This window comes from Crinia signifera, chromosome 4 (assembly GCF_055691185.1).
Source record: "Crinia signifera chromosome 4, ASM5569118v1, whole genome shotgun sequence".
NCBI classification, from domain to species: Eukaryota; Metazoa; Chordata; class Amphibia; order Anura; family Myobatrachidae; genus Crinia; species Crinia signifera.
The window spans coordinates 284,354,752-284,368,693 of record NC_139220.1 but is presented as its reverse complement, the minus strand read 5'-3'; the positions used below and the strand labels follow the sequence as shown (position 1 = coordinate 284,368,693).

The following is a 13,942-nucleotide window of genomic DNA, read 5'->3' as shown; positions in this document are numbered from 1 at the left end:
CGCATTCTCTTAAAAATGCACTGAGCCTGAATCTTATCTTCCTCCAACAAGTCCAAAACCTGTCTAACAGCCAGGATAAGATCCTCAATACCCGGGACAGAAGCCTCAGCCTCTTCCCTATGGTCACCAGACAAATCATCTTCACATACACCTTCATCATCTGAATCAGCCGCTAACAGAGGAGGTGTAACTGAAGGCCGTCTAGAGGAAGGACTATCAGGGGTTTTTGCAAACTTTTCCATAAGTGCATAAATTTTATGCACCCCCTGCGCAGTGTCCTGAATGACTTGCAGCAATATGGGGTCCCCTTGCACCGGAGAAATGGACCCCATAGAATTTTGGGAGGAAGAACTGGGGCCAGGAGACCTGATTAAACTGTCCCTCTGCCTATTAAGTGCCTCAACCAGGGCATTCATAGACCTCCCCAAGGCTGCAGCCCACGCTGGCTCAAGTTGTTCAGACCCCTGGGCATGTGTATTGCGTCTTGAGAAATTTCCCATTTGACTTCAGGAACGAAACGCCTTGACATCACTACTACCTATAGACTGGGATTCCACCCTACTTGGACCGTAGTCAGACACCCAGCTGAACCCCAGCTATCTCCCCACGCTGCCGGCAATCAGCTGTTTGGCGCTGATATTGATCTCCGTCTTGCTGTAGCCCTGGCTGCCACTGCCTCTGAATCCATTTGCCGACGACTTTGATCCTGTCCCGCTGCGGTCTGGACGGTGACTCCGTCACATGCTGTACGTGGACCGGCTTGGCGAGTAACCATCCGGCCTAGGAAACAATATACCAGCATCTTAAGAGTATTATCTCTTTAAAACAGCTTGGCTAATCTGCTGTGGCAGAGGACTGCCTTTCTTTGACACAACGGTCATACAGCGGCTACAAGGCTTGGCTAATCTGCTGCGGCAGAGGATTGCCTTTCTTGGACACAACAGTCACACAGCGGCTACAAGGGTGAGCAAACATCTGAATAATTGGGCCACCTGAGTTTTCCTTGGGATATGTGAAAAAGTGGGAGTGATCATTTATAACACAGCTCGTTATCTATCTGAGCCTGCTCTAATATTACAATTGAGTACATGATTTATATGTTAAAGACCGGCTCTGACATCCTTTTCTGATAGACTATTCCCTCATTGTATGGAAAACGATACAAACATCGATTAACATGGTCTATCCTAATCCACATTAATAGGATTGGTCACTTTAAAAATCAAAAGCCCAGTTGAGACTTGATATTCATTAAAATGATATTTATGTCTTACCTGTTAAATATCTTTCTTCGAGGACGTCAGGGGCCACAGGGATAACATTGGGTCTAGGAGTGACGTCACGACCAATCCAGCACCAGAAAGGTTAAACTTCTGGGCTGCTCAGAGACAGCCCCTGGGCTCTCACCTCCTATACCCCGCCTCCCAGGCTAGTCAGTTTTTTTCCCAAGCCAGGCAGGAGACAAGATAGAAGGAAGAGAAACCCATACAGAAACACACTCAACAAATATATGTGTATGTGTGGTTGCTCAATAGAGAAACCATAACTGTAACATGTGTAAACACCCTCAACAGAGGAAATTTTAACTAAGTTGACTCAACGGAGTAACTCTTAATGTTAATCATGAAGTAGGCGCGCCAGGGAGGGATCCCTGTGGCCCCTGACGTCCTCGAAGAAAGATATTTAACAGGTAAGACATAAATATCATTTTCTTCAGCGGTAGACGTCAGGGGCCCCAGGGATAACATTGGGATGTCCTAAAGCAGCCACCTATGGGTGGGGGCGCGCCTGGGCCGCAGCCAATACACTCCGGCCGAATGCCGAGTCTTGTGAGGTAAACGTATCAAACGCATAGAAGCGTAAGAAAGTATGAGGAGACGACCAGGTCGCCGCCTTGCAAAGTTGCTCTGCTGTCGCACCACCCCTAACAGCCCAAGACGCACCCACAGATCTCGTGGAATGAGCCCGGACGCCCGTTGGAACCGGAAGGGCGGCACCCAAGTAAGCTTGTTTGATGACAGACCTTAGCCACCGGGCAATGGTCTGCTTCGTAGCAGGCCAACCTCTTTTCTGAAATCCATAGAGGACAAAGAGAGAGTTAGATTTCCTAAGTGCTTTAGTACGACGCACATAGATACGTAACGCTCGCACTACATCTAGGAATCGCTGTTCAGGAGAAGCTTCCGGCCCCCGAAAGGCTGGGACCACTATCTCCTGATTAACGTGAAATTTGGACACCACCTTGGGAAGGTGTGAAGGGACTGTTCGAAGGACCGCCCTGTCAGGGTGGAAAACCAGAAGAGGAGACTGACAGGACAGAGCCGATAAATCTGAAACCCTCCTGGCCGAAGCAATGGCCAGCAGAAAAACAGTTTTCCATGTAAGCCAAGATAGATCCACTGATCGCAATGGTTCAAAAGGGGGACCCTGTAGAGCCTTAAGAACCAGAGAAAGATCCCATGGAGCAACCGGTGGGACAAACGGAGGTTGGATTCGCAAAACCCCCTGCAAGAAAGTGCGGATGTCCTGCAACAACGCCAGCCTCCTTCGAAATAGAATAGACAAGGCCGACACCTGTACCTTTAGTGATGACAGTCTAAGGCCGGCTTCTAAACCCTTTTGTAGAAAGGACAGAATTCGAGACAACCGATAGGTTTTTGGGTTAAACTTGCGTGAGCTACACCAGGCGAAGTAAGCTCGCCAGATGCGATGATAAGCACCGGCCGAAGAAGGCCTACGAGCTCTGAGCATAGTCGAAATCACCCGTGAATTAAAGCCTTTAGCTTTTAACAAGGCGGTCTCAACAGCCACCCCGTTAAAGACAACCGCTGCAGATCGGGATGGAGGCACGGCCCCTGCGAGAGCAGATCTGGCCACAGAGGTAGCCGGATTGGAGGGGCCACTGACAGGGCCTGCAGATCTGAGAACCAGATCCTCCGAGGCCAATGAGGGGCCACCAAGATCATCGTGCCCCCTTCTGCCTTCAATTTGCGAAGAACTCGGAGAAGGAGTGAAAATGGGGGAAAGGCATACATGAGAGCGAACGGCCACTGGGCTGACAGAGCGTCTACCATGCAAGCGTTCGGATCTCGAGACCTGGAACCGTACAGGGTGACCTGGTGATTGTGGCGAGATGCCATCAGATCCACCTCCGGTCTGCCCCACCGGTCTACCAACATCTGAAATGCTTTCGGATGTAGGGTCCATTCGCCGGCATCCAGAGTCTGCCGACTCAAGAAGTCCGCCTCCCAATTGAGGAGTCCCGGGATGAAGATTGCCGATAATGCCGGGATCTTGTTCTCCGCCCACTGGAAGATACAAGAGGCCTCCGCCATAGCTGCTCGACTCCGAGTGCCACCCTGGTGGTTGATATAAGCCACCGTCGTCGCATTGTCCGACTGTACCTGCACCGGGTGACCTTGAAGCCAAGGCTCTGCCTGGCGGAGAGCCAGTAAGACAGCTCTTAGTTCGAGAGTGTTGATGGATAGCAAGGATTCCTGTGGAGTCCAAAGCCCCTGAAAGGATTTCTGACATGTGACTGCTCCCCAACCACGAAGACTGGCATCCGTGGTGAGGAGAGTCCATTTTTGGATCCAAAAAGGCCTCCCTTCCATGAGGTTCTGATCTAGAAGCCACCATGACAGGGAACTCCGAGCTGCCGGTGATAAGACAATCAGGTGTGACCGTATGTTGGAGTATGACCCCGACCATTTCCTTAGAATTTCCCGTTGTAAGGGGCGAGAGTGGAACTGAGCGTACTCCGCCATGTCGAAAGTCGAGACCATGGAGCCCAGCACCCTCATGCAGGCATGTATTGAGACACACCTGAGCGAGAGAAGATGTTGAACTCTGGACTGCAGGGCCTTGCGGCGTATCTCCGGCAAGTAAATCCGCTGATTTACGGTGTCCAACAGGGCCCCTAGGTGAATCATAGATTGAGTAGGGACTATGGATGACTTTGGCCAATTGATTATCCAGCCATGGCGTTCCAGGACCGCCACGACCTTGGTCAAGTGTGCCTGGAGAACCTGGGGCGACTGAGCCAGGATCAACAGATCGTCCAGGTATGGGAGAATCCGAACCCCCTGGTGGCGAAGAGCACTGCACATCACTGCCATGACCTTCGTAAACACGCGGGGAGCTGTGGCCAGGCCGAAAGGTAGTGCCTGAAATTGAAAGTGACGGTCTTGCAGCGCAAACCTGAGGAACCGCCAGTGTTCTTGTTTGATGGGTACATGTAGATACGCATCTTGTATGTCGAGGGATGCCATGTAGTCCCCTGGTTGCAACGCCAGCACAATGGACCGCAAGGTCTCCATTTTGAACTTCGGGACCCGAAGGAATTTGTTTAATCTTTTTAGATTTAAAATGGGACGGAAGGTCCCATTGGGCTTCCGTACCAAGAAAAGACTGGCGTAGAAACCTGTGCCTTGTTGCGACACTGGAACGGGGGCAATGACACCTGCTGAAAGTAGTTTTTGTATGGCCTGTTCCAGGGCTACGCGCTTTTCCAAGTCCTTGGGAGAACTTGTTGAAAAGAACGAGCTCGGTGGTCGACGGCGAAAGGTTATAGAATAGCCTTTGAAGACTAAGTCTCGAACCCAAGCGTCTGTCGTGGACTCCAGCCACATGTGCGAAAACCGAAGCAGGCGACCCCCCACCCTGGGATCCCCCAGGTGGAGCGCCGGCCCATCATGCCGAGGGCTTAACCTCGGGTTTATGTTCAGCACGTCTAGTGGGCCAGGGACGTTTTCCTCTGGCCCTAGAGGGCTTTGCGGGTTGGGCCTGAGTCTTTGTGAACGACTGTCCCCTACCCCTGCCCTGGAAACGAAAGGACTGGAACGCCGGTCGAGGACGCGGAGCATGAGTGGATGGCAGGAAAGCCGCCTTTGAGGCAGCCACCGTGGCCACGATTTTGTCCAGCTCTGATCCAAACAATAGAGAACCCGCAAAGGGTAATGCCTCTAGAGTTTGTTTGGACTCAGTATCCGCTTTCCAAGAGCGAAGCCACAGGGATCGTCGAGCCGCCACTGCCGAGGCAGATGCCCTTGAAGTAAGAGTGGCTGCATCTAATGCAGCCTCTCCCAAATATAGTGCAGCTTGATGCATGATGTCAAGAATAGGAAACATGTCATCTACACTATCTCCCTCAGTAATAATATTAGTGAGGAGAGAAATCCATTTGACCATGGCCTTTGCTACCCAGGCAGATGCCAGGGTAGGTCGTGCAACCGCCCCAGTTGTTGTAAAAATCAGCTTAAGAAAGTTCTCTAACTTTCTGTCAGCGGCATCTTTAAGAGAGGCGGTTGGAATGGGTAAAGTACTGGAACGCACAATCTTAGCGATATGTGCATCCACCTTGGGAGGAGTCTCCCAGCGAACTCTATCCTCTGGAGGGAGCGGGTACAGGGAATTAAACCGCTTAGGGAGCGGAAACTTCCTATTTGGTAACACCCAGGCCTCCCCAAGGACATCCTCTAGCTCTGCAGAGTTAGGGAACACTGTCCGCGTCTGCTTGTGACGCTTAAAAGATGGGCCCACAGACTGTACTGGTTCAGAGACCTCCTGTAAATGTAACACGTCTCTAACCGCAATTACCAGGGCTTCTACATCGACTTTTGCTGTTATGTCGTTGGAGGTGTCGTCAGCATCTGCGTCGACTGTGTCGTCAACCAGCTGATCCTCCTCCTCATCAGTATCTACATCCGTATCCTGACGGGTGAGGGTAGAAGGAATCTCCCCCCGGGGCTTACGGGATTTACCCTTTAAAGAGGCACGGATGCCCTGAACTGAGTCTGCCAAAGCACGCGCCCATGCCGGCTCCTCGGGGGGGGCACATGGCCGAGACACGGACGGTCCCGGCTGCAGGGATGGTGCAGCAGAGAGCCTGTCTATTAACTGCGACATGACCTGGGTAAGCTGGGCCTAAGCAGGTTCCCCTGAGGGAGCTGCCACAGGGGGCTGCGCATGTGTTTTTATACATTGTAGGCATAACCCCTCTACAAGCTGGGGTACGCCCGCTCTGCAACGCGTGCAGGACACCAATATAGGGGCCCATGTGTCGTCACCGCTTTCCTCTGACATTGTACAAGAGGTAGCTGACTGTAACAATTAACACAATATACTTTCTGACAGGCAGTGATAGTGTTAAGACAATATGAGACACAGCACACAGACAGGGCATACAATGCAAAATAAAAAACCTGGCACTGAGCTCCGCAAAGCACTAAGGCCGGCAGGAGCATAAATTACTGTAACCTGGTATCCTTGAAGGAGAGGTACAGGGGGGATTTGCCCAGATGGCCCGGCCGTGAAGAGATGGAACTCCAGACTGGCAGAGAGCTCTCTGTGTCCTTCCAACACGTGCAGCAGGCAGGCAGGAAGAGATCAGGGCTGGAAACCCCGTGGGTACATCCTAGCTCCTGTCTCCGGGGGAGGGGCTGTGTGAGGAGAGGCTCCCTCCCCCTGCTAGCAAATGGCCACTGGGAATATATGACTCATGTGGCGCCGGTAAAATGGCGGGGATCCGGCGCTTGCCGGGCGGCCCCGCGTACCGACGCCACTGCCCACACTCAACATCTCCCTGGTGGTCCAGCGGGACAGAGCGCTCAACACTTTTGAAAAGGCGGCGGTTCTGCCGCTTGCTAGTGCAGCCCGGCGATCCCCCTTTCGCCGGGCTGCTCAGCCGCCATTAACCATGCGCGCGCGCGCTCCCAGCGGGGAGCGCGTTACCTGTAAGCGGCTCACCGCTGTTGTCCCGGTCCCCGTTGCGGCTGTGCTCTCCAGTGCTCTAGAGCCAGCCGAACACCTCCGCTTGTGGAAACCACGTGGGTGGTGTTGGGCTGCCGGGTCCCGGGTGATGGAGCGCAGTGCAGGGGTCTAACAGACCCCCGGCGCTGCTGCTCTGTCACTGACTCCGGTCAGTGTAAAAATCAGAATAAAAAAAAAAAATTAAAAGAAGTTTTATGCTGCTATTAAAGCAGCACCTTTCTAATGCGTGTTGGCTCCTGCCAGCACGATAAAAACTGACTAGCCTGGGAGGCGGGGTATAGGAGGTGAGAGCCCAGGGGCTGTCTCTGAGCAGCCCAGAAGTTTAACCTTTCTGGTGCTGGATTGGTCGTGACGTCACTCCTAGACCCAATGTTATCCCTGGGGCCCCTGACGTCTACCGCTGAAGAAAAATGTTTTAATTTTTTTTATTATATTTTCGTTTATATTGCATATTATGTACATTTAAATTATGTGTATATTTCTAATTATCAAACTTATATAAATTTCATATTCAGTAAACAGTGTGTCCTCATTTATTTTGAATCAGCCAATTATCAGGAGCACAACTATTTCCAGCAGCGCATTACATCTCACTCTTGTGTTTTTGTGTGTATTCCCAGGCACAGACTTACAAGCAGGGCAAGGTTTCCCTTGGTCCATCTGTTTCAAATTAATTTTTAACCCCGCAAAAACTGCAGTTTAAAGACATGTCCTGCGCCCCCCCCCCCCCCCCCGACCCCACAGCAGCAGCATCATCACCCGTGTCAGTCATGATTAACCCATGGTGCACAATGTCATGCAAAGTACAAGGCAGTATATCCAGTTGTACTTAACGGTTCAGTGACTTCTCAGCGTCAGCGGGGGTAGCGCTTCCAGGAGACTTCAACTTGTGTGCAGTAACAGGCTCAGCCAGACTTCAGCTACGCTGTAGAGCGAAAATGGCGCCCGCACACAAGTGGGAAGGGGCCAAGTCCCTGCTTCAGCGGGGTGGGAAGCCACAGTTGGCACCCATTCCCTCTTTAGCCGCTCCCACAATAGTGTCTCCTCACCTCCTCCTTGTGCCTTCCCTCTGCCGGGATCACTTGGAGTCGTCCGGCACCGCCGGACACCTGTAACAGCCCTCACTTACCTGGAGGGATTTCAGGCTGCAAACCCTGCCAAGATGGCGCCCGCCATCACTGAAGGTCCTTCCCCCACGATCCCCTTCTGTAAGGAGCCGGTTCCGGAGCGGTCCCAGGGCCCCGGCAAACCCCAGCAACGCTGGGGTTAAGCGCTGTGCAGCGGGTGCAGACACCCCTGCACACAGAGCCCTAACAGGACGCGTTTCTGTCAGCCTCTGCTGCGCTCTCAGTGTGTCTTGCTTCTATTAGAAGCAACACACTGGCGTAAAAACCTGCAAACACTATGGTTAATAAAATAATAAAAACCTAGCTATCTAGTAAAAATCCAGTAAAAAAAAAAAAAAAAGCCAGGTGCAGCAGCAGCAGCCAATCAGCCAAGCACCCACTCCTGTGGGCACCTAAAACGAACTGAAGCATGATGGGATGCAGAAGGGGAGGAGCCTGCAGCCAGTGGAAAAGCTTCAGCTATAGGTGCCTTGGCTCCTGGGGACCCTCCTACATCCCAAGGTGGAGCTGTGTCACTGGACTGGATGAAAGAGAAAGAAGGTTTGCCCATCCGCTAACTTCCTGGAAAAGAAAATAGAAAGGGACGATACCTGGACCAACACACAAACCCACAGTTAAGACACCTACAGGAAAAGGAGATGCCCCACTGGTCCCAGTCCAGTGGAGCAGCCTAGCAGTGGCTGGGATGCTGCTCCGTGTAAAATAAAGAAAAATGTAACACAGAACTCAACGTAGCCCTTCCTTGATGCATCCTTTGCCAAAGCTCTAAGAAAAAACTAAGGGCCTGCAGGCAGTGTATGGGGAAGGGGGGGGGGGGGGGGGGGGGGGGGGGGGGGCTTCACTCAAGAAGGAGGGGGGGCTGCACTCAAGAAGTTTAGGTTATATTCAGTCACAACAAAGAATTATAACAAACAAAAAAACTAAAATCTGTTTTACTTAATATCTTGTTTTATAAACACTGTATGCCTGCACCCATTCCTCTTTCAGGGATTACAGAATGATCTTCCTTGTACATACAAGAGATCTAACCTCCATGTGTTCCCTAAAAACTTACCTTTCCAAATATTCTCTTTAGCTCACTAGTCTATTACCCAAGTATCACCCACCTAAACAGTTACAGTAACACAAAATGTACATTTATTCTTCTACAAATTTACAGACTTCCTTAGTAAAGGTGGCGATACATCTACAGATCAAGCTGGTTGGAACAAAAACCTGGTAATATCTGAATGACAGTTTTTGGCAGTTTTCCAGCATTTCAAAGCAAATGGTCAACTGTCATTTACTCTCATCCATTACCAGGATTTTGTTCCAACCTGCTCAATCTGACAATAGGTCTGTAGATGTATGGCTAGTTTAACACTGCTGCATGATTAGATCATATAACACCATTAAGCATTTATTCTTATAGCTTGCTGGTTGGGCCAACATACAATAAATTCCTAATATCCAGGTGCGTTTTAGTTCTGTGTTAATTCCCAATGCAAAGCAGGGAATGCGGTTGCCACATCAATGTTGATAAAAAAAAAACCTCACAGACTGACAGGAACTTACATAATGTCCAACACGGAATCATTGCGGATAATTTTATGGGTGATGTCTGCTATGAGGAACAAACCCCCATCAGTCCTGCGAATGCTGGCTGCAAATCCCGGCCATACCTGCAGACTGAAAAACAAAACTCAGTATCAATACGGGCAGTTCACATTAACTATATGGATTGATGCAGGTTTGGTTTATGTGATTCTGTCAGTATGTCCTATATCCAGGTATTGATGCAGGACTATATATATAGTACCATCTCACCTGTAGCTCTTCAACAGTATGGCACTCGTAGGATCAAAAAAATTTCTTCCAACCAGTTTCATGTCCAGAATTTTCATCACTCTAGAAAAGCAAACGATTACAATCACCAATAAAGACACATCCATATTCAGATACACACACATATACATACAGATATATACAAACAAATGATGAGTAATTGTATATATATATATATACACACACACACATATATATATATATATTTATTATTACTCAACTGTGGTAATGGCGCCTATATTTAAATACAGTCCGTCAAAGTGATCCAATTTCAATGAAGCGAAGAGGAATTCATCCGATAATAGTTTATTTGATTCTTCAATGAGTTATCACGGTACTCTTTACCTAGAACGGCGCCCATCGCGACCATCGAATGCACTAAAAAACGGGTGCGATGCCCGCGATTTCCCATAGGGACCAATGTTAAAAGTGAGATTGGACGCGATTTTAGTGTTCAATGCCTCAATGCCCGCGATTTTTACATAGGAAACAATGTTAAATGGGCCACAGAGCCCAAATAGTCACCGTGAAGTGTGAAATGGCCCCCCACAATTGTTAACGCCACCCCACGATCAACGTCAACCCGAAGCGTGGCGAGCGCAGCGAGCCCGCGAGGGGCGGCGGTACGCGTCCTCCGACCTTTTCATACCCCCACTATCCACGTCGGCGTGGAGTTGAGAATAGAATAGTGTGGCGAGCGCAGCGAGCCACCGAGCCCGAAGCGTGGCAAACACAGCGAGCCCCGCGAGGGGACGCGGATACCTTCACAGTTATACGCGTCCCCTCGCGGGCTTCCCAGGTGTCCATGGCGACGCGGACACCTGTGAAGCCCGCGAAGGGACGCGTTTACCTGTGAAGGTATCCGCTGCGCTCGCCACGCTTCGGGCTCGGTGGCTCGCTGCGCTCGCCACACTATTCTATTCTAAACTCCACGCCGACGTGGATAGTGGGGGTATGAAAAGGTCGGAGGACGCGTACCGCTGCGCTCGCCACGCTTCGGGTTGACGTTGATCGTGGGGTGGCGTTAACAATTGTGGGGGCCATTTCACAGTTCAAGGGCACTATTAGGGCTCTGTGGCCCATTTAACATTGTTTCCTATGGCCAAATCGTGGGCATTGAGGCATTTAACAGTAAAATCGCGTCCAATCACAGTTTTAACATTGATCCCTATGGGAAAATCGCGGGCATCGCGTCGCACCCGTTTTTTATGTACCCGCGATGCCCGCGATTTTTTACCCCCAACGCCCGCGATGCCAATCGCGGGCGCCGTTCTAGGTAAAGAGTACCGTTATCACAGATAAAATGGTAACATGAAAACGTCCCAATGCGTTTAGTCTTTAAAAAGACTTCATCACGGGAATTGGGTTACAATCTTTCAGATGATCTAGAATTTCTCATTGTTTTTAGAACAAGGTGTGAAATTCTATTCCTTCATGTCTCAATGTAAAAAACTATCCTAAGGGAGTGTCATTAAATATGAGAATTGAATCAACCAAAAAAAAAAATGTTTTTTTTTCTAGAAAACGCCTATCTGGCTGATCCCTGTGGGACTAATACTGTAATCAGTGAATGAATTGGATATCAGTAGCAATTTGGGCCTTTTTTAGAGGACCTCTTACTCCTACAATGTGTGAATACATCATGACACATAACAGTAAGGAAGGACCTATCAAATTTACATTCTCATCTCGTTGAAATCAAGTTCGTAGATGGTGTTATCTCTACGTCCCTTTACACTAAGCCTACCAACAACAACAACTTGTTAGATTATACTAGTTGCCACCCAAGAGCTACAGTAAGAAGTCTGTCGTACTGGGTGCCAGTCGGGATCCCGACAGTCATTAACCCGACTTCGGGGATCCCGACTGTTAAAACACCGACAGCCGGGTTCCCGACGGCCGTCGGCTATTTTCCCTCGTGGGGGTCCACGACCCCCATAGATGGAGAATAGAATAGGTGGCGAGCGTAACGAGCCCGCAAGGGGCTTTGTTGCGCTGGCCACGCTGTCTGAGACCAGGCAGATGTTGCAGCTGTTGCGCTGTGAAGCACGCTGGATTTTGAGGTTAGGAACGTTAGCTCCTCATGGCCTTAATGAGCAATCAGGGTTATCGGTGCTTATAAACTAAAAGTTGTCCCGATTCATGCTATGCTGCTTATGTTGTTAATATGTTTTAACTTGAGTCAGCATTGTACTGATGTTATGATAATTTGTCACGGTGCTAGGGGTCAAGTGACTCACATCGCTGCCTGCTTGTGATGTCCAGCGTGTGATGTCATCTGTCCGTGCCCCCCTGCTGGGGGCGTGGTCCTGCCGAGATTGTCATATACACTTGAGGGTTATTTAAGGTAAGATAGTTTCATTGTTATGTGATGCCTGATGAAAATACTGATAAGGTATTGAAACTTTGTAAATAAAGCCTAATATATATATATATATATATATATATATATATATATATATATATATATATATATATATATATATAGTATCTTTTGAGAAAAAATGAGGACACTCACCGGCTTCATACATGGATAACTACTTTCTTTTAATCCATCTTCAGCAGTTCAAAACATAAAGTGCAATGTGCATGACAGTGGGCCATGGGCCAACGTTTCGGTCTGCCCCCAGACCTTTGTCAAGGCCCCCCACTATCTCCTCCTAAAGTGCATAAACCCCATTGTGCCAGCAGAGCATAAGTACCTTTCAAGAGCTAAAAGCCACACCCCCTTGGAATTAACCATAATGCATGGACTGGGAGTATAAACAACATCAATTATCCTATATGTATATATATGCCAAACATTATCACATAGGTTCCTAAAAGATCCGCAATTTGCGGGCTGCCCAGTCTCCTCTCGCCTGCCACGCCGCGGCTGCCATTCCCAGCACTGACAGCCCGGCGTGCGGGTCATCTCCTGGAAGTGCGTCATCACACTTACGCATCACTTCCGGCTTGGTAGAACGCATAGCCAGGAAGCTTGCGTTTTACTGCGCTGCTTATGTCCTGCTCTGAGCAGGTTATGCGGACACCACTTTATGGTGAGATGCGGGCCTTTTATATCAATATACACACCAATAATATAACTCACCACTCCAAGAACTACTATATGTCATTTTCATATGGTTCCTATATAGGGAAACCATCCAAGTATGGGTCATGTGACACAGAGCTCCCCAATGTACCATTGCCCACCTCACACAGCACCACCTAGTGTACAAATATCATAAAAAGACAAAAAAAAGGTCACATACAATATCAAGACACATACATACTAACAAAAAATAAACTACACATACATTATATTACAACAAGAAGAAACTGTTATTTAATGGTTGCTCAGACCATCCTGCATTTCGAGTCTAAACTAGAGAAAAACAGAGTAAGAGTTATTCTCGTTAAGGCCCCTTGGGGCCACCGTGTCCAATTCATGGATCCATTTGACTTCTTTCTTTAAAGGGATTAGACCTCTGTTTCTTCCCCTCAGCAAAGGCGGCACCCAATCTATTATCAAACAACTCAGTGCAGAAATCTGATGTTTGCATTTCAAAAAATGCGCCGCCACTGGTTTATCTGTGGTATTGTGGGCATAGGCAAGCCGGATAGATGACCGGTGTTGATTCATGCACTCGCGGAAAGTTCGCACCGTCTTCCCCACATAAAAAAGCCTGCATGGGCACCGTAGGAAGTACACCACGTGATCTAGTGTACATGTCAGATGATGGCGGATCATAATTTTTTGGCCTGTGTGGGGGTGGTGAAACGACGGGCCACTAATTATACCTCGACATGTCGTGCAGCTCGTACACTTGAAGCAGCCAGACTTGGTCACTAGCCATCTCTTATCCATAGTTGGACTTGGGGTGACATCAGGTCTCAACAGGATATCCTTTAAGTTTTGTCCACGTCGCGCTGCAATCAGTGGTGGTTGTCTGGTTATGGTGTTAAACACAGGATCTGTGCCCAGAATTCGCCAGTTGTCTTTAATGGATCTTTCCATCTGTTTAAATTTGGTGTCACATTTCATCACCACTATCATGCGTTGTGAACTGCTCTTTTCCTTTGGCATGGGTGAGGTAAAGATCTGCCTCGCTCTTTTTAGACTTAGTTTAATGTCTCTCTCCCGGTAGCCCCGTGCCCGAAACCTCTCACAGCATTCGCGTATTTGTTTTCTGCTATTTCTGGTACTGAATTGTTCCTGAAGACTCTCAGTAGCTGGG

The 13,942-nt window shown here is 49.1% G+C and overlaps 1 protein-coding gene across 2 annotated transcripts in view; it reads right to left on the bottom strand.

The window, feature by feature from the left end:
• PIWIL2 (piwi like RNA-mediated gene silencing 2) overlaps window positions 1-13,942 on the bottom strand; it is a 188,391-nt gene that overhangs the window by 116,098 nt on the left and 58,351 nt on the right. For both annotated transcript variants that reach the window (XM_083184821.1, XM_083184820.1), the window contains exons 9-10: window positions 9,705-9,785; window positions 9,453-9,566 (exon numbers count right to left, since the gene is read on the bottom strand). In XM_083184821.1, coding sequence (XP_083040947.1) covers window positions 9,453-9,566; window positions 9,705-9,785 — 195 coding nt within the window. The remainder of the gene's footprint in view (window positions 1-9,452; window positions 9,567-9,704; window positions 9,786-13,942) is intronic.